Source organism: Oncorhynchus nerka, linkage group LG15 (assembly GCF_034236695.1).
Source record: "Oncorhynchus nerka isolate Pitt River linkage group LG15, Oner_Uvic_2.0, whole genome shotgun sequence".
NCBI classification, from domain to species: domain Eukaryota; kingdom Metazoa; phylum Chordata; class Actinopteri; order Salmoniformes; family Salmonidae; genus Oncorhynchus; species Oncorhynchus nerka.
Genome location: NC_088410.1, coordinates 87,420,744 through 87,441,735, shown reverse-complemented (window position 1 = coordinate 87,441,735; position 20,992 = coordinate 87,420,744). Strand labels below are relative to the sequence as shown.

The 20,992-nt window shown below is 42.2% G+C and overlaps 1 protein-coding gene across 1 annotated transcript in view; it reads right to left on the bottom strand.

Moving 5' to 3' along the window:
• LOC115143775 (guanine nucleotide-binding protein G(s) subunit alpha-like) overlaps window positions 1–20,729 on the bottom strand; it is a 92,267-nt gene extending 71,538 nt beyond the window's left edge. The window contains exons 1-5 of the mRNA XM_065001997.1: window positions 19,409–20,729; window positions 16,940–17,012; window positions 10,689–10,743; window positions 10,389–10,508; window positions 4,392–4,489 (exon numbers count right to left, since the gene is read on the bottom strand). Of these exons, the coding sequence (XP_064858069.1) occupies window positions 4,392–4,489; window positions 10,389–10,508; window positions 10,689–10,743; window positions 16,940–17,012; window positions 19,409–19,592 (530 nt within the window). The 5' untranslated portion in view covers window positions 19,593–20,729. The remainder of the gene's footprint in view (window positions 1–4,391; window positions 4,490–10,388; window positions 10,509–10,688; window positions 10,744–16,939; window positions 17,013–19,408) is intronic.
• Window positions 20,730–20,992: the final 263 nt, after the last annotated feature.

Below are 20,992 nucleotides of genomic sequence, written 5' to 3'. Positions count from 1 at the left end.
ATACTGTAGAGTGAAACAACAGCCACACTGTAGAGTGAAACAACAGCCATACTGTAGAGTGAATCAACAGCCATACTGTAGAGTGAAACAACCATACTGTAGAGTGAATCAACAGCCATACTGTAGAGTGAATCAACAGCCATACTGTAGAGTGAATCAACAGCCATACTGTAGAGTGAAACAACAGCCATACTGTAGAGTGAAACAACAGCCATACTGTAGAGTGAAACAACAGCCATACTGTAGAGAGAAACAACAGCCACACTGTAGAGTGAAACAACAGCCATACTGTAGAGTGAAACAACAGCCATACTGTAGAGTGAAACAACAGCCATACTGTAGAGTGAATCAACAGCCATACTGTAGTGAAACAGCCATACTGTAGAGTGAATCAACAGCCATACTGTAGAGTGAAACAACAGCCATACTGTAGAGTGAAACAACAGCCATACTGTAGAGTGAAACAACAGCCACAATGTAGAGTGAAACAACAGCCATACTGTAGAGTGAATCAACAGCCACACTGTAGAGTGAAACAACAGCCATACTGTAGAGTGAAACAACAGCCATACTGTAGAGTGAAACAACAGCCACTCTGTAGAGTGAATCAACAGCCACACTGTAGAGTGAAACAACAGCCACACTGTAGAGTGAAACAACAGCCATACTGTAGAGTGAAACAACAGCCATTCTGTAGAGTGAATCAACAGCCATACTGTCAACAGCCATACTGTAGAGTGAAACAACAGCCATACTGTAGAGTGAAACAACAGCCATACTGTAGAGTGAAACAACAGCCACACTGTAGAGTGAAACAACAGCCATACTGTAGAAACAACAGCCATACTGTGAATCAAGAGTGAATCAACAGCCACACTGTAGAGTGAAACAACAGCCCACAGCCATTCTGTAGAGTGAAACAACAGCCATACTGTACTGTAGAGTGAAACAACAGCCATACTGTAGAGTGAATCAACAGCCATACTGTAGAGTGAAACAACAGCCATACTGTAGAGTGAATCAACAGCCATACTGTAGAGTGAAACAACAGCCATACTGTAGAGTGAATCAACAGCCATACTGTAGAGTGAAACAACAGCCATACTGTAGAGTGAAACAACAGCCATACTGTAGAGTGAATCAACAGCCATACTGTAGAGTGAAACAACAGCCATACTGTAGAGTGAAACAACAGCCATACTGTAGAGTGAAACAACAGCCATACTGTAGAGTGAAACAACAGCCATACTGTAGAGTGAAACAACAGCCATACTGTAGAGTGAAACAACAGCCATACTGTAGAGTGAAACAACAGCCATACTGTAGAGTGAAACAACAGCCATACTGTAGAGTGAAACAACAGCCATACTGTAGAGTGAATCAACAGCCATACTGTAGAGTGAAAAACAGCCATACTGTGAAATCAACAGCCATACTGTAGAGTGAAACAACAGCCATACTGTAGAGTGAAACAACAGCCATACTGTAGAGTGAAACAACAGCCATACTGTAGAGTGAAACAACAGCCATACTGTAGAGTGAATCAACAGCCATACTGTAGACAACAACAGCCACACTGTAGAGTGAAACAACAGCCATACTGTAGAGTGAAACAACAGCCACACTGTAGAGTGAAACAACAGCCATACTGTAGAGTGAAACAACAGCCATACTGTAGAGTGAATCAACAGCCATACTGTAGAGTGAAACAACAGCCATACTGTAGAGTGAAACAACAGCCATACTGTAGAGTGAAACAACAGCCATACTGTAGAGTGAAACAACAGCCATACTGTAGAGTGAAACAACAGCCAGTAGCCTGTAGAGTGAAACAACAGCCATACTGTAGAGTGAATACAAAACAGCCATACTGTAGAGTGAATCAACAGCCATACTGTAGAGTGAAACAACAGCCATACTGTAGAGTGAAACAACAGCCATACTGTAGAGTGAAACAACAGCCATACTGTAGAGTGAAACAACAGCCATACTGTAGAGTGAAACAACAGCCATACTGTAGAGTGAAACAACAGCCATACTGTAGAGTGAATCAACAGCCACTGTAGAGTGAAACAACAGCCATACTGTAGAGTGAAACAACAGCCATTCTGTAGAGTGAATCAACAGCCACACTGTAGAGTGAAACAACAGCCAACTGTAGAGTGAAACAACAGCCATACTGTAGAGTGAAACAACAGCCATACTGTAGAGTGAACAGCCAACAGTGCCATACTGAATCAACAGCCATACTGTAGAGTGAACAACAGCCATACTGTAGAGTGAAACAACAGCCATACTGTAGAGTGAAACAACAGCCATACTGTAGAGTGAAACAACAGCCATACTGTAGAGTGAAACAACAGCCATACTGTAGAGAGAAACAACAGCCACACTGTAGAGTGAAACAACAGCCATACTGTAGAGTGAAACAACAGCCCAGTGAAACAACAGCCATACTGTAGAGTGAATCAACAGCCAACTGTAGTGAAAAACAGCCATACTGTAGAGTGAATCAACAGCCATACTGTAGAGTGAAACAACAGCCATACTGTAGAGTGAAACAACAGCCATACTGTAGAGTGAAACAACAGCCATACTGTAGAGTGAAACAACAGCCATACTGTAGAGTGAATCAACAGCCACACTGTAGAGTGAAACAACAGCCCACACTGTAGAGTGAAAAACAACAGCCATACTGTAGAGTGAATCAACAGCCAACTGTAGAGTGAAACAACAGCCACACTGTAGAGTGAAACAACAGCCATACTGTAGAGTGAAACAACAGCCATACTGTAGAGTGAATCAACAGCCATACTGTAGAATCAACAGTGAAGTGAAACAACAGCCATACTGTAGAGTGAAACAACAGCCATACTGTAGAGTGAAACAACAGCCACACTGTAGAGTGAAACAACAGCCATACTGTAGAGTGAATCAACAGCCCACTGTAGAGTGAATCAACAGCCATACTGTAGAGTGAAACAACAGCCATACTGTAGAGTGAAACAACAGCCATACTGTAGAGTGAAACAGCCATACTGTAGAGTGAAACAACAGCCACACTGTAGAGTGAAACAACAGCCATACTGTAGAGTGAAACAACAGCCATACTGTAGAGTGAATCAACAGCCATACTGTAGAGTGAAACAACAGCCATACTGTAGAGTGAATCAACAGCCATACTGTAGAGTGAATCAACAGCCATACTGTAAGTGAATCAACAGCCATACTGTAGAGTGAAACAACAGCCATAAAGTGAAACAACAGCCATACTGTAGAGTGAATCAACAGCCATACTGTAGAGTGAAACAACAGCCATACTGTAGAGTGAAACAACAGCCATACTGTAGAGTGAAACAACAGCCATACTGTAGAGTGAAACAACAGCCATACTGTAGAGTGAAACAACAGCCATACTGTAGAGTGAATCAACAGCCATACTGTAGAGTGAAACAACAGCCATACTGTAGAGTGAAACAACAGCCATACTGTAGAGTGAAACAACAGCCATACTGAAACAACAGCCATACTGTAGAGTGAAACAACAGCCATACTGTAGAGTGAACAGCCAACAGTGAAACAACAGCCATACTGTAGAGTGAAACAACAGCCATACTGTAGAGTGAAACAACAGCCATACTGTAGAGTGAAACAACAGCCATACTGTAGAGTGACTGTAGAGTGAAACAACAGCCATACTGTAGAGTGAAACAACAGCCATACTGTAGAGTGAATCAACAGCCATACTGTAGAGTGAAACAACAGCCATACTGTAGAGTGAAACAACAGCCATACTGTAGAGAGAATCAACAGCCATACTGTAGAGTGAAACAACAGCCATACTGTAGAGAGAAACAACAGCCACACTGTAGAGTGAAACAACAGCCATACTGTAGAGTGAAACAACAGCCATACAGTGAATCAACAGCCATACTGTAGAGTGAAACAACAGCCATACTGTAGAGTGAAACAACAGCCATACTGTAGAGTGAAACAAAGCCCTGTAGAGTGAAACAACAGCCATACTGTAGAGTGAAACAACAGCCACACTGTAGAGTGAAACAACAGCCATACTGTAGAGTGAGCCATACTGTAGAGTGAGTGAAACAACAGCCATACTGTAGAGTGAAACAGCCACACTGTAGAGTGAATCAACAGCCATACTGTAGAGAGAAACAACAGCCACACTGTAGAGTGAAACAACAGCCATACTGTAGAGTGAAACAACAGCCATACTGTAGATTGAGGATGCCATTGTCAGCTGGACAAATTTAATAAGTCAGCAACAAAGCAGTTAAATGAAAATAAAAATGCATACTTAACCTGTCCTGAAGTTTGAGTCTGTGTGTGTGTGTGTTTCATAAAGGGGCAAAGAGTGGGTGGGTACTTACTACTGTGCACAGTCGATCAGCTGGTACTCATTGGATCTCTCGAAGCAGGCCTTCACCCCCTCGTCTTGCCATAGGGTCTTAGCATGCTCATAGAACTCCTGCAGAACAACACAACACAGAGAACTGGATCAGGCCAGTACATGGGTAGACAGTTATACCGGTTGCCAACTTGGACCCAACTCAGATTAGAAAAGTCCTTCAACATTATTTACATTTCAGGTATTCATTTCATTCAGGTAATAGAAAATATAGTCCTAGGCCCTACCCCTTAGGCCCTACCCCCTAGGCCCTACCCCCGCGGCCCTACCCCCTAGGCCCTACCCCCTACCCCCGCGGCACACCTGTACATCTCAAATTATTGGATAATTGAGCGATAGTTCACCTACATACAGTACGTAGGATCTTAATTTTAGCCAGTTTCCTACAGCAGGAAAATAATCCTGGAGCAACAGGAAATGTGAATTATGTGGATTATAGACGGGTTGGTTGTTTAGGGAAAAGGATACCTAGTCAGTTGCACATCACGGAAAGCATTCAACCAAAATGTGTCGTCCGCATTTAACTCAAGCCCTCTGAATCAGAGGGGGGGGGGGCTGCCTTAATCAATGTCCAAGTCATCAGTGCCCTGGGAGAAGTTGTTGTTTGGGGTTAAGTGGGGCAGAACGGCAGATTTTTCCACCTTGCCGGCTCTGGGATTTGAACCAGCAACCTTTATGTTACTGGCCACGCACTCTTAACTGCTGGGCTACCACTAGCAACTACAATGTGTGCACAGCTATGGGGAAAAACAGAGTGGTTATCGCGACGTTGTCAGCCAACCCGTCTATAATTAATGGGCATTTTTGTATGGGTTGATACATTATTCGTAAGGGAAAATCAAGTCTGAAATTATAAAGTGGAAATGACACACTTCAGAAGCCTTTTTACACTCCAAATGCACTACATGTTCTACATGTCTTTAGCCTATCAGAAGGTAAAATGAAGAAGCAATGCTTGTCTAAATCTATCTAACCTACCCAGGCTTTTGCTCTAGTCATATTATAGCAAACTACACCAGCTAATCCTGAGGAGGAGATAATTAATATGATCATATGTGTTTAAAGTTAGACAAACAAAATCCTGCAGGAGCTGCCCAGGAGGGTTGGCAATCCCTGGGCTAGCATAGAGGCTAATAGGCTGACCACACCGCTTGCGCCGCAAAATAAATGTAGAAATCTATGTTTTTCAATTATTGCACCCACACTGCTCACGCGTGTCAACGAGCGTCCTTTCTATTTCTGACGCAGATCGCACTGCAAGTCCTGCCTCTCCCATCTCCTCATTGGTTTATAGAAGCAGGTACCCACGTGCCATCTCCTCATTGGTTATACCCACGTGGGTGATTGAAAGACGAACTGTGTTGCCGGTCGGTGTAGTAATATTATGAAAGTTTAGATGCCAATAGCCATATAAGTTCAAAGATGAAAATGCCTGGAAGGAGGAGAAAATGCCTGGAAGGAGGAGAGATGACTAGAAACTATTCAGTTGACCGTTTTATGTGTGGATTAATTGTCGGAGTAGAGGACCTTGTGCATTTCAGGTAAAATAACAACTCAATGTTTATATCCCAGGACAAATTAGCTAGCAACAGCAAGCTAGCTAAATAGGACAAATTAGCTAGCAAGTGCAAGCTAACTAGCTAAATTGCCATAATGTTTAATGCTTTTCGACCAGTTTCCAAATTAATGTAATTGGTTCAGAGTTTGTTTTGATATTTTAACCTGCGTGTCGTGATCACGTTTGGTGTAGGGGGACAAAATTAATTTATGCACGATGGTGCAAGCGCGCAGCCTGTTTGAGTTCCGTGTAAGAGTCAATTGGGAATTCAACACTAAATCAACCAATCAGAAAATACTTTTAAGCTGAAAATTACATATTTGGGGCGGGCATTGCATGTGTTTTCCTTTAAGTGGTCTCATTGAACCTACAGCCGTACCCGTCCCTTAGTTGACAGTGGTGAGTGGAGACAGAGTGGGCACAAGACACAAGAGATACAGACTGAAGAAAACATTCATCAAATCAAGCAGCCTCCACATGAACGATGAGGGACAGCAACACCATAACAGAACCTTGTCTTTCCAAATGACAAGGACTCTCTAAGCATCCCCAACTAGGCCTCTGGAGTCTGGACAGTAACAAGACACAGGCTTACATGACAATTGATATGACTGCCAATGCCTGCATGCAAAAAAAAACAGAAATGTCAGTCTCACTCTCAACTCCAGCCACTTTAATAATGGGAATTGATGGGAAATGTAAAATATATCACTAGCCACTTTAAACAATGCTACCTAATATAATGTTTACATACCCTACATTATTCATCTCATATGTATATACTGTACTCTATCATCTACTGCATCTTTATGTAATACATGTATCACTAACCACTTTAACTATGCCACTTTGTTTACATACTCATCTCATATGTATATACTGCACTCAATACCATCTACTGTATCTTGCCTACGCCGCTCTGTACCATCACTCATTCATATATCTTTATGTACATATTCTTTATTCCCTTACACTTGTGTCTATAAGGTAGTAGTTTTGGAATTGTTAGCTAGATTACTCGTTGGTTATTACTGCATTGTCGGAACTAGAAGCACAAGCATTTCGCTACACTCGCATTAACATCTGCTAACCATGTGTATGTGACAAATAAAATTTGATTTGATTTGGTTTCACTGACCACGCTAAAATCCTGACATTCACTCATGTTGTAAATCAATCAAGGAGCATTTTAACGCTAGTGACTAATTAGTAGGGTCAAGTGTTTCTCCTAACCATGTGGCAGGTAGCCTTAAGGTTAGAGCATTGGGCCAGTAACCGAAAGGTCGCTGGATCGAATCCCGGAGCAAGGTGAAAAGGGTACAAAGTGAAAAATCTGTCACTGTGACCTTGAGCAGGGCACTTAACCTTAATTGCTCCTGGGGCGCTGTACAATGGCTGTGATCCTTCTCCCTGAGGGTATCTCAGGGGGAGATGGGATAGGCAAGAAACACATTTCCATTACACCCTTGTGTGTAATAGGACAAATATAATAACCCCCCAAAATATTATAACCAAGTAGGCCAAAACTCCTGTCCCTATTCTTGAGGTATAGCATCAGCGTACATAGCTGAGGACTGACAGATAGCAAGACACCTGTCCTGGTTCAAACTGATGTTATATTTAGAGAAGTACAGAAGAGGAGGAGACAGATGAGGACAACGAACATATGGGTTGAGGAAGTTCAGTGAGACAAAAGGCCATTACGTACAGTAGAAGAAACCAAACTCTAAGGAAGACACTGGGATGTAGTCAGTATATTCAAGGCATTGGCTAAGCTTAGGTTTCCTGTCCCTGTTCCCTGTCAGAACCCTAAGCAGAGCGGAGCGAAGCGGCAGGCAGAGTCAACCAGTCAGACTGGTTCCTGGTAGGCCCTAGCCTAGGGCCAGGAGATAGGGGGAGGGCGAGAGGGAGGAGGAGGCGGCAGCAGCCAATCAGATAGTCTTCTCTGGCCAAACACACAAACCCACATTAATATAATGAGTTAGATGCTTCAGAAAAGTAGTCAGAAGCCACAGACATTCCAATCCACAATATACAGTGCATTCAGAAAGTATTCAGACCCCTTGACTTTATTCTTTTTTTTTTTAACATTAGCCTTATTCTAAAATGGATTAAATAAATAAATCCTCATCAATCTACCCCATAATGACAAATACAGGTTTTTGAAATGTTTGCAAAATGTATTCAAAATAAAAAACAGAAATACCTTATTTACATAAGTATTCAGACCCTTAGATATGAGACTCGAAATTGAGCTCAGGTGTATCATGTTTCCATTGATCACCTTTAATATGTTTCTACAACTTGATTGGAGTCCACATATGGTCAATTCAATTGATTGGACATGATTTGGAAAGGCACACACCTGCCCCTATAAGGTCCCACAGTAAATGTTAGAGCAAAAACCAAGCCATGAGGTTGAAGGAATTGTCTCAAGAGTTGCTCTTTGGAGATGGTTGTCCTTCTAGAAGGTTCTCCCATCTCTGCACCACTCCATCAATCAGGACGATGGTAGAGTGGCCAGACAGGAGCCACTCTTCAGTAAAATGCACCTGACTTAGAGTTTGCCAAAAGGCACCTAAAGGACTTCTCTGGTCTGATGAAACCAAGATTGAACTCTTTGGCCTGAATGCCAAGTGTCACCTTTATTTAACTAGACTAGAACAAATTCTTATTTACAATGACGGCCTACCAGGGAACTGAGTTAACTGCCTTGTTCAGGGGCTCGGGGATTCGATCCAGCAACCTTTCAGTTACTGGCCCAACGCTCTAACCACTAGGCTACCTGCCGTCACATCTGGAAGAAACCTGGCACCATCCCTAAAGTGAAGCATGGTGGTGGTAGCATCATGCTGTGGAGTGTTTTTCAGCAGCAGGGACTTGGAGACTAGACAGGATCGAGTGAAATATGAATGGAGCAAAGTACAGAGAGATCCTTGATGAAAACCTTCTCCAGAGCACTCAGGACCTCAGACTGGGGTGAAGGTTCACCTAACAACAGGACAACACAGGAGTGTCTTCAGGACAAGTCTCTGAATGTCCTCGAGTGGCCCTGCCAGAGCCCGGACTTGAACCCGATCAAACATCTCTGGAGAGACCTGAAAATAGCTGTGCAGCAAATCTCTCCCCTTCCAATCTGACAGAGCTTGAGAGGATCTTCAGAGAAGAATGGGAGAAACTCCCCAAATACAGGAGTGCCAAGCTTGTCGTGTCATACCCAAGAAGACTCAAGGCTGTAATCACTGCCAAAGGTGCTTCAACAAAGCACCGAGTAACGGGTCTGAATACTTATGTTAATGTAATATTTTTGGTTTGTCATTATGTATTGTGTGTAGATTGATGGAGAATTATTATTTTTTAAATCTATTTCAGAATAAGGCTGTAACGCAACAGAATGTGGAAAAAGTCAAGGGGTCTGAATAGTTTCCGAATAGATTATGTTGGCACAGCAACAGACCATATAAAATATCTTCAAATCTATAGAAAGCATCAGGGCAAATTCTCACCAAGTTTCACGTTTTAGTCGTATGTACAGGATACACATGGTATACACCGTCCAATGAAATGCTTACTTGCAGGTTCCTTCGACAATGCAACAACAATAAGAAATAATACAAGGCTCAGTAGAATAAACATTTTAGCATCAGTATAATACAGGAAGTCACAAGTCAATATTTACAAGTTTTACAGAAGAGGGGATTGGGGGGCAAACTCTCACCTAAAGATGTAACTTCTGATTCAGAATAGGAAAACTGCTTATCCTGCCTGCCTGCCTGCCTTCTTATCCTGCCTGTTTCCCTGTCTGTCTGTCTGCTTACCCAGCTGCCTGCCAACCCTGGGAACAGGCAGTTTGGAAGGAATCCCTGAGGGTCCTGGTGTTTCAGAGGGGAACTCCCATCAGACTCATTTAGTGTTATTAAACACAATCAGTGTTAACAGGCGCAGGCCATGCATCTCTCAGGTGAGAGCCTCATTCAATTGTGAGCATCCCAAGGAGAGCACACCTGCTAATTACTGAACCACAAAACAGCCAGACACCATACTGTAGCAGCTTTCATGGCTGATGTGATGTTCCTCGAGGAACTTATTGGCTATTCCTCCATTCACTGACTGGTCCTATTCCTCCATTCACTTACTGGGTCTATTCCATCCTGCCTTAAATTCAAACACATAGACCTATATCATGTTAGCAGCCAGTTTGACTAATGTTCATAGTTCCAACAGTTTGAGGTGGACATTTTTCTTTGGGGCAAGAACTCAGAATGAGACTGCAGAATCTAATTAGGGTTTGAACTAGTCTGTGTTAGCCCACTGAGCTAAATAAGCACCATCAGAGAACAACCCGGAAACATGCCAACATGACAGGGAGAATAAGTCATTATTAATTAGAAAAATACTTACCGATGTAAATTCAAAATCCTTCTGATTTACTAGGTTTAGGATGTATTCGATTCGGAACTGGTGTGCTGGGTTGGCTAACCGGACTGGGGGCGTCAGTGTACTCATGGCTGTCACTATAGTCTGGAATGGAGGAAAAATAGAAAAACCTTGATTTACAAAATCTACAGAAAAAAAATGTATGTTTTTGTAAATCTTGAAATGTGTTAAAGACTTCCTCTATTGGGATACTAGTACTGCTAACTCATGTAAACAATGTAACCAAGAGGGAGAAATCAGCAGTAAACAGCACCAATTACTGACCTCTATAGCTTCTTTTATGTTGTTTTTAATGTCTTGAATTTTCTGTTTTTTCTCCCTGTGAAGCATGAAAATAGATATTTAGAATCACGATAATGAGGAAGTCAGTGTATAACAGCATACCACCTTAATGTCATCAAAATCACCATAAAGGTGTAGCAATGCTTGACATGGAAAAGAAGAATGGCTATCTTTACTCATTGATGAAGTCTGCAAACCCTAAATAAGGGCCAGACCACACAGATTTTGCATCCATAAAAAATGGTTGCCAATGGTTTTTCTATGGGGCTCATGCATTGATGGACGATAGATAAATAGTGCATTCTTCATGCATTTCATCAGTCTGTGTAGCTGGGCTGATAGAATGTAGGAGTTTAGTGACAGAGTAAAAGCAGTGCACTGTATGACTGAGAGGAGGCTCCACTACATTCCTCACACTAAGACCTCAAAACACCCCGTTTAAAATAAACTGCCATACCAATCTCTTCTCACCTCTGCCATTCCACTCCTCTCCCTTATCATCCACTCTCCCTATCATTCTGTCACTCCCCACCTCCCATCACCTTCTGTCCTCCTCATCCCACTCTCCAGCACCTTGTACTGACTGGCACTGCCTGTCCAACTTCCAGTAGGTAGGTACAACATTCTAGTCTGAGGGGCAGGCTGAGACAACCACACGGAACTGAAGCAAGAACGATAGAGATCCCCTCCCTCCATATATTTATCAATAGCATACACCAGGGTGTCTGGCTGTGGAACACAAACCCGGACAACAACTGTCCTGAATTGACCATCAATACAATCTGTATACGGTCCCTGCTATGGACTGACTGGCTGATGTGTGTGCAAGTGTGTGTGTGTATGTAATTTTGACCTACTATGTTTTTAAATTGCACTATTTCTATGAGGTGATCAGTATTATATGTTGCGTATGTCATGTAGGAGCAGTCGTTCTTGTACGTCCAACAAAAAGGCCCCCCTCTGGGACAATAAAGTTGATCAACTGTGCCATATGGGGAAGCCAAGGTGTGGAATGATCAGAATTAACAATACAGCCACTGTACGTAACCTGAGAATCCACGGAAATGGAACCTGAGTGAAGTCATATTGTTGGGAAACAAAAGCTTAAGGCAAATTACTGTTTTTAATGAGAGGTCCTACAGTATTGATGTTGGCATACTATATGACATACTATACTGACTAGGAAAAGAAGTTAGTGAAACCAAAATCGTCAGCATTTTCTCTCGATGAGCAGGGTTACAAGACCTACTAGCCTGAACGCAGTAGGCTATGCATGTGATTTCAAACGATTCAAAAACTATTTCAAGGATCTGTTGAATAATTGGTGCCATCTAGCAAAACACTTGTTTAAAAAACAGTTTATAAAATAGGCAATTCATAGAGCAATACACTTTGTAAATATTATCAATTAACTCAAGCAGTTTCACCTATAGTCATAACAAACACCCAGTCTCTGGCGACAAACACCCATATACTCTCTGGGGTGTATATATATATAACCCCTACAACTCATCCAGAACGCCGCAGCCCGTCTGGTGTTCAACCTTCCCAAGTTCTCTCACGTCACCCCGCTCCTCCGCTCTCTCCACTGGCTTCCAGTTGAAGCTCGCATCCGCTACAAGACCATGGTGCTTGCCTACGGAGCTGTGAGGGGAACGGCACCTCAGTACCTCCAGGCTCTGATCAGGCCCTACACCCAAACAAGGGCACTGCGTTCATCCACCTCTGGCCTGCTCGCCTCCCTACCACTGAGGAAGTACAGTTCCCGCTCAGCCCAGTCAAAACTGTTCGCTGCTCTGGCCCCCCAATGGTGGAACAAACTCCCTCACGACGCCAGGACAGCGGAGTCAATCACCACCTTCCGGAGACACCTGAAACCCCACCTCTTTAAGGAATACCTAGGATAGGATAAAGTAATCCTTCTCACCCCCCCTTAAAAGATTTAGATGCACTATTGTAAAGTGGCTGCTCCACTGGATGTCATAAGGTGAATGCACCAATTTGTAAGTCGCTCTGGATAAGAGCGTCTGCTAAATGACTTAAATGTAATGTTAAATGGGTGGAATTGCACACCCAAGATCATTGAAAATGTAGCTACACTGCAAGAAACAGGTGAATATGCATTAGCCAAAGTTCGCCATTACACTTGCACATACCCTCACAGTGAATTTACTGTTCCTTGCTACCTTGTCACTTTTTTATTTATTTTGTATGTTGGAGTACGCATATCATTGGACAACAACACTTACAATGCCTCTTACTTCAGGAGATCTCACTGATGATATCAGTATGTGTAATTCTGTTGTCAAGGTAACAACCTGTATCTGCTGCTACATTTACATGTGAGTCATTTAGCAGACACTCTTATCCAGAGCGACTTACAGTAGTGAGTGCGTACATTTACATGTGAGTCATTTAGCAGACACTCTTATCCAGAGCGACTTACAGTAGTGAGTGCGTACATTTACATGTTAGTCATTTAGCAGACACTCTTATCCAGAGCGACTTACAGTAGTGAGTGCGTACATTTACATGTTAGTCATTTAGCAGACTCTTATCCAGAGCGACTTACAGTAGTGAGTGCGTACATTTACATTTGAGTCATTTAGCAGACACTCTTATCCTGAGCGACTTACAGTAGTGAGTGCGTACATTTACATGTGAGTCATTTAGCAGACACTCTTATCCAGAGCGACTTACAGTAGTGAGTGCGTACATTTACATGTTAGTCATTTAGCAGACACTCTTATCCAGAGCGACTTACAGTAGTGAGTGCGTACATTTACATGTTAGTCATTTAGCAGACACTCTTATCCAGAGCGACTTACAGTAGTGAGTGCGTACATTTACATGTTAGTCATTTAGCAGACACTCTTATCCAGAGCGACTTACAGTAGTGAGTGCGTACATTTACATGTTAGTCATTTAGCAGACACTCTTATCCAGAGCGACTTACAGTAGTGAGTGCGTACATTTACATGTTAGTCATTTAGCAGACACTCTTATCCAGAGCGACTTACAGTAGTGAGTGCGTACATTTACATGTTAGTCATTTAGCAGACACTCTTATCCAGAGCGACTTACAGTAGTGAGTGCGTACATTTACATGTTAGTCATTTAGCAGACACTCTTATCCAGAGCGACTTACAGTAGTGAGTGCGTACATTTACATGTTAGTCATTTAGCAGACACTCTTATCCAGAGCGACTTACAGTAGTGAGTGCGTACATTTACATGTTAGTCATTTAGCAGACACTCTTATCCAGAGCGACTTACAGTAGTGAGTGCGTACATTTACATGTTAGTCATTTAGCAGACACTCTTATCCAGAGCGACTTACAGTAGTGAGTGCGTACATTTACATTTGAGTCATTTAGCAGACACTCTTATCCAGAGCGACTTACAGTAGTGAGTGCGTACATTTTCATTGATACTGGTCCCCTGTGGGAATCGAAGCCACAACCATGGCGTTGCAAGTAACATGCTCTACCAACTGAACCACACGGGACAATGGCAGGTACGCGCTCACCCCTAAACAAGCTGAACCCCAATATTTATGAAAAGGCATTCGTACGTTTCGACTGTGGTCCTGAACTTGGTCGACCCGGAATGAAAATGCCACCCCCAGGTTAAAAAGAAGTGTGAACCCTCTTGTCTCTTTAACCTGATTGGGGCGAATGCCAGTGTGAGATTGCCATTCAAGCCATATACTACAATATCTATTTATTTAATAAGCCACGGGGGGGGGTGTGGTATGTGGCCAATATACCACGGCGAAGGGCTGTTCTTAGGCACGACGCATCGTGGACTGCCTGGACACTGTCACGACTTCCGCCGAAGTTGGTCCCTCTCCTTGTTCGGGCGGCGGTCGACGTCGCCGGTCTTCTAGCCATCGCCGATCCACTTTTCATTTTCCATTTGTTTTGTCTTTGTTTTACACACCTGGTTTCAATTCCCCAATTACATGTTCATTATTTCACCCTCTGTTTTCCCCATGGTTTTTGTGCATGTTTGTTTTATGCATTTCGGTCCGATTGTGTGGGCTTGGTATTACTACATGTATTTGGTCATTTTGAGTAAAGTTACTTTTATTACTCATCTCTGCTGTCCTGCGCCTGACTCCTCTGCACCAGCTACACCCAGACCTTTTACAGACACAGCCCTTAGCTGTGGTATATTGGCAATATAAACTCCGCAAAAAAAAGAAACGTCCCTTTTTCAGAACCCTGTCTTTTAAAGATAATTCATAGAAATCCAAATCATTTCACATATCTTCATTGTAAAGGGTTTAAACACTGTTTCCAAAGCTTGTTCAATGAACCATAAACAATTAAGGAACGTGCACCTGTGGACAGGTCGTTAAGACACTAACAGCTTAGACAGTAGGCAATTAAGGTCACAGGTATGAAAACTTAGGACACTAAAGAGGCCTTTCTACTGACTCTGAAAAACACCAAAAGAAAAATGCCCAGGGTCCCTGCTCATCTGCGTGAACGTGCCTTAGGCATGCTGCAAGGAGGCATGAGGACTGCAGAAGTGGCCAGGGCAATAAATTGCAATGTCCGTACTGTGAAACGCCTAAGACAGCGCTACAGAGAGACAGGACAGACAGCTGATCATCCTCGCAGTGGCAGACCACGTGTAACAACACCTGCACAGGATCGGTACATCCGAACATCACACAGGTACAGGATGGTAACAACAACTGCCTGAGTTACACCAGGAACACACAATCCCTCCATCAGTGCTCAGACTGTCCACAATAGGCTGAGAGAGGCTGGACTGAGGGCTTGTAGGTCTGTTGTAAGATAGGACCTCACCAGACATCACCGGCAACAACGTCGCCTATGAGCACAAACCCACCATCGCTGGACCAGGCAGGACTGGCAAAAAGTGCTCTTCTCTGACGAGTCATGGTGATGGGGTGATGGTCGGATTTGCGTTTATCGTTGAAGGAATGAGCGTTACACCGAGGCCTGTACTCTGGAGCGGGATCGATTTGGAGGTGGAGGATCCGTCATGGTCTAGGGCGGTCTGTCACAGCATCATCGGACTGAGCTTGTTGTCATTACAGGCTATCTCAACGCTGTGCGTTACAGGGAAGGCATCCTCCCTCCTCATGTGGTACCCTTCCTGCAGGCTCATCCTGACATTACCCTCCAGCATGAAAATGCCACAAGCCATACTGCTCGTTCTGTGTTTGATTTCCTACAAGACAGGAATGTCAGTGTTCTGCCATGGCCAGCGAAGAGCCCGGATCTCAATACTATTGAGCACGTCTGCGACCTGTTGGATCGGACGGTGAGGGCTAGGGCCATTCCCCCAGAAATGTCCGGGAACTTGCAGGTGCCTTGGTGGAAGAGTAGGGTAACATCTCACAGCAAGAACTGGCAAATCTGGTACAGTCCATGAGGAGGAGATGCACTGCAGTACTAAATACAGCTGGTGGCCACAACATATACTGACTGTTACTTTTGAGTTTGACCCCCACCTTGTTTAGGGACACATTATTCCATTTCTGTTAGTCACATGTCTGTGGAACTTATTCAGTTTATGTCTCAGTTGTTGAATCTTATGTTCATACAAATATATTTACACAGGTTATGTTTGTTGAAAATAAACACAGTTGACAGTGAGAGGACGTTTCTTTTTTTGCTGAGTTTATCACAAACCCCCAAGGTGCCTTATTGCTATTATAAACTGGTTACCAAAGTAATTAGAGCAGTAAAAATAAATGTTTTGTCATACCCGTGGTATACGGTCTGATATACCACGGCTGTCAGCCAATCAGCATTCAGGGCTTGAACCACCCAGATTATAAAGGTGTAAAATCTCAACAATTAATCAGCCTGAGAGAATCCTAGGGCCTCGGTTACCAGTTTAAAGTCTGTGTAATACAAAAGGAGTAAGAACCCTATGGGCTTCAGTAAGGCTGCGACGATACCAGCATCGCGATACTCATTAGTCTCGTGCAACAAAACCCGAAGCGGATTTAACTTCTTTAAGAAAACAGCCCTAATGATGGAAGCAAGCATTATTATTTTGTCATCCAGAGTCACATTTATTTAAAAGGACCATAGACTTTGACCTGCTTCGGTTTTTCATTTTTTCTGTGAAAATAATATTGCTATACTGGTATCGTCCCGGCCCAAGCCTTCAGTGGCACCTAGAAAATAATTAGTGCTTGACACGGTTCTGCAAAAATTTATGAAATGAGAGGAAATAATACTTACTCTGCGTTGAAGCCATTCACATGCAATATTCGCATCTGTTTAACTATCGTGCTCTTCCCAGATTCACCAGCACCTGCAAACAGAGAGAACAGGAAGATAAATCTAAAGACCTTTCAAAAAACACCTCACTTGACAGTGGTCTCTTTAGGGCGATATCAATTCCCTTGAGCTAAATTCTAGGCATGCAAATCACACATTACTTCAGTGTTCAACCAAGTTATAACCTACTACAACTAGGTCCCAGGGTGTTTCCTGGTCAGATAATATGGTTAGGAAGAAATCCTAACCTCTAGTGATGACTGTCCACTAACCACGGAACATGGAATGCTGGGAACATTCGGGGATATTCGGAACAGTCATTCCCCACACATTAAGGAACGGAGAGAACAAACGCTGCTCCTTCGTGCTAACAGCATGCTACATGCTAAATGAAAATGAAAAGCAAACAGACCAGATCCTAACTTGGGCCTGAGCATCTTTTTTTTTAATTTTTAAATTTTTTTAACTTCTCTCCAAGGGAAAACACACCAATAATGTAGCGAGTTGACTAGGTAGACTTGTCATAAATACCTAGGCCCCTATAAAATCCAAAATGGTAACCAGGTTTCCGGGATCCGGTCAAACACATTCTTACTGTGCAGCAACAAAAAACATGAATTGGAATAAATATGCAGCTTTTACATTTATTTTTGTTTTGTATGGTGAACATGCTTTTGTTGAATTAATGTATCCAAAGAATGTGAATTATTTTAGTGAATGAAGAATGTTGTTTTTGGATAAGTTAATAGGGACCCTAGTCATTGTCACTTCAGACTAGAATCAATGTCTGTATTGTTATTAGGCCTAATACTGTAAGGTCAAAAACATAGAACGTGATTTCATGTTGTTTGTAATACCAATGAGGATTAAATTGCTCCAAAGATGAGCCTACCAAATCAAGCCAATTAAAGGAAAAGATCAGTAGTTAGTCTAGCCAGCTATCCAAACTTGTTGTAATCATGGCCGAATCCTGGCCGGGCACGTATGGCATGTGCCCAGAGGTCCTGACCTCCGGAGCCACCATTGATTTTGTTAGTCACTCTGTCAGATATCATATTAAAGAAATATTTTGTAGAATTGCAGGAAATTTCTCTGTCCCATGGCAAAATGTGTAGAATTGCAGAAAACTTGCTAACTATACAGACGTTTTTATCTCAATATCAAATAATTTTGTGTAACAATTAACTACCTTAGTGTGATTGTTTTCATTTAAAATGGTCAAAAATAAACAAAAATAGCTTCTTAGCAAAGAGCTATTTCTCAAGCAATTTTGCTAGGACTGTTTGGGAGTGGGCATAGGGAGGGGAAAAAATAAAATTAGCTGTTATTGTCAGAGAAGTTTGGAACTCTGTTTTTTATCTTTCTTATTTACCCCAAAGCTCAAATTTCAGGGAGTCTTTTCAAACAGTAAAAGGTCCATTATCATCATGTTCACAATGTCACAGTATTATTCTAACCTCAGTGTGGAAATATATATAAAACACTAGAAAATCATGTTTTTGACTGCACTGGGCCTTTAAAACTGCAACATGTTATCTATGCTCCATGGCAAAATGTGTAGAATTGCAGGACATGAACTTTAAAACTACACTTTCTCTCTCCACTGGCAAGAGAGGGGCTTCTAAAATGGTTTTCTGTGAGGTGTGGGTGTGGGGGTCACCCAACCAAATCTTGCTTAGGGCCTTCCAAATCCTAGAGCCAGCCCTGTGTAATTGGAATAACTCCATTACTATACAATTATAAAGCAATTACTATGAAACAACACGTTAATACAATGGTGTTACTTGAGTAATTACAGTGTTATTACATAGGTAGGACTAGGAACAACTTGATTACTCTACGACTACTGTACTCTAGTCCTGGTATTAGCAACGATTATGATTAAAAACACTCCAAGGAAAACGTAGTCCATGATGATGAAAACTCACATTTCTGAGGACTATTACATTTACATTTACATTTAAGTCATTTAGCAGACGCTCTTATCCACTATAATATATAGGTTACTCTTCCTAAGTCAGGCATAGACACACATTGCTAGGCTTACACCACAAGCAATAATTCCACTAGTCAGATGGCATCATATGCAACAATGTTGTAAAATAAGGGTACAAATCCTTTTGGTGGCTTTTCATGAATAGCTGCTTGAAATGACAGGTGTGCATTGACACACGTGTTGTCAGTGTAAGTCTTTTACAAGAACAAAGTCCTATCGAAAATGACAGCAAAGCCACATGTAAACCCCCATTGCAATAAAACAAATGGAAGAGTCTTGGTTTAATAGACTGCCTAGGAAGAACATGGGCCTACATACAATACGGTCATTTACTACGTCAGACCCTTGTCATCCTCAAATGCCACAATAGGTATATGGCAGGGATACCCACATTAAACATGGCATGAAACACTTAACCAATGTCAGAAACCTACCTAATAGCAGAAGCCGGTGAGTAGCTCGGTAAATCTGTTTGTCTTTTTGAAGCTGTTTCTCTATCTTTTTGTTAGCTTCCCTCTGTGTCTTCTCCTCATTACGTTGGTCTTCGGATTTACTATTGCCCAGACAACCCATCTTCCCAAAAACCCAATAAAAAGGTTCGGGGGAGGGGGGATTCATATAATAAATAATTTCTAGATTCCTAGATTGGGCCAAGAGAAAGACACCTTGCTCAAGATGGGTGACATCTGTATTGCCAGTTGCAGACTAAAACCTGCGGAAGATCAAGACCAACCAATCCGTAGCCTTTATCACAGTTATTAGTGTTAAATATCTACCGGTTACAATAGATTATTCAGTGAGAACAGAGTGGTGGTGCTAATCACGACACTCAGGCCGCCCTCTCAGACAGTTGATTCCTATAATGTTTTCACTGTAAATCCGCAATATAGTCATCAAGATGAATTTCAGTGTTGAATATTATCCTTCAGCGTTACAATGTACATAAATGATCTCGAGTTGTCGTAGAGCTGAAATCCACACTGAATTCTAGCAAATGTCTCATCTAGAATCCATCATTGGTTTCACTCGTAGAATTCTGCCATTCAAAACATTTGCGTATTTCCCTTTTTCCTTGTTCAATCCGTCCTCAGCCCCAGCGTGACAGGCAAAGCAGATACAGAGGGTGGATCAAAAAAATATTCATATTTCCACTAAAATGACGGCATGTGGATGATTATGCAGGGTTTCCTTCTTCATCCGAATGTATTTTAAATCCAAGACAAAACGTTTTTGTTGTAACTTTGTCAAATATGTCCTGTTTTAGTCAATGATATTAATATTAATTCCCCTCCTCGTCACAGATGTTGGCTGCTTTTGGGGGTTGTCCAGATCAAAAAGGCCCTTCTCTCGGTCTTTTTCTTTACCGCTGTAATTTGTATTTCTCCTCACATCGGTAAGCTTTTCTAGGCGAACATTGCCTTCAGTAGGTTTTGTTGTATGCAATGCAATTTCCCCGATTCAGGTATATTTATGAAAATCATTCGTTATTTTCTTGTTTTTCTCGTGGGTAGAGCCCGCTGTCAGTCTAAGCTTTGTATTCCTTTTGAATTCGTATGGTAGCCTAAACCTGGATATATGTGCATATCGATATATGAACATACCGCGGTAGGCCAACATAACAATTAATCCAACGATGACAGTTATTTTTTCATGTAAAGGCCAGATCTGCTCTTGCATAAATGTGAATACATTAGTTTCTTTGAAGTATTTATATGCATTTTTGTCCTTTTCTCTGAGAATTGTACATTGAGATAGAAAGCGTTAAAGAGATGGGGTGGGGCAAACAGCTCTCACTGAACCCTGGGAAAGACCAGAGTGTAATCACATGATTGCCCAAGACGTCATGAAGTTGCGATTCCGAAGAGAAAAGGCGCCCTCTTTGAAGAACTGATCGTCCATACAGGGCAAGTGGACGACTGTAGCACAACAGATGCATCGTAACCATTATAACATGAATACACAGAATGTATTAATACTTGCCGGATCTCTATTCAGTCTTGACTTCTTTATTCCCTCTC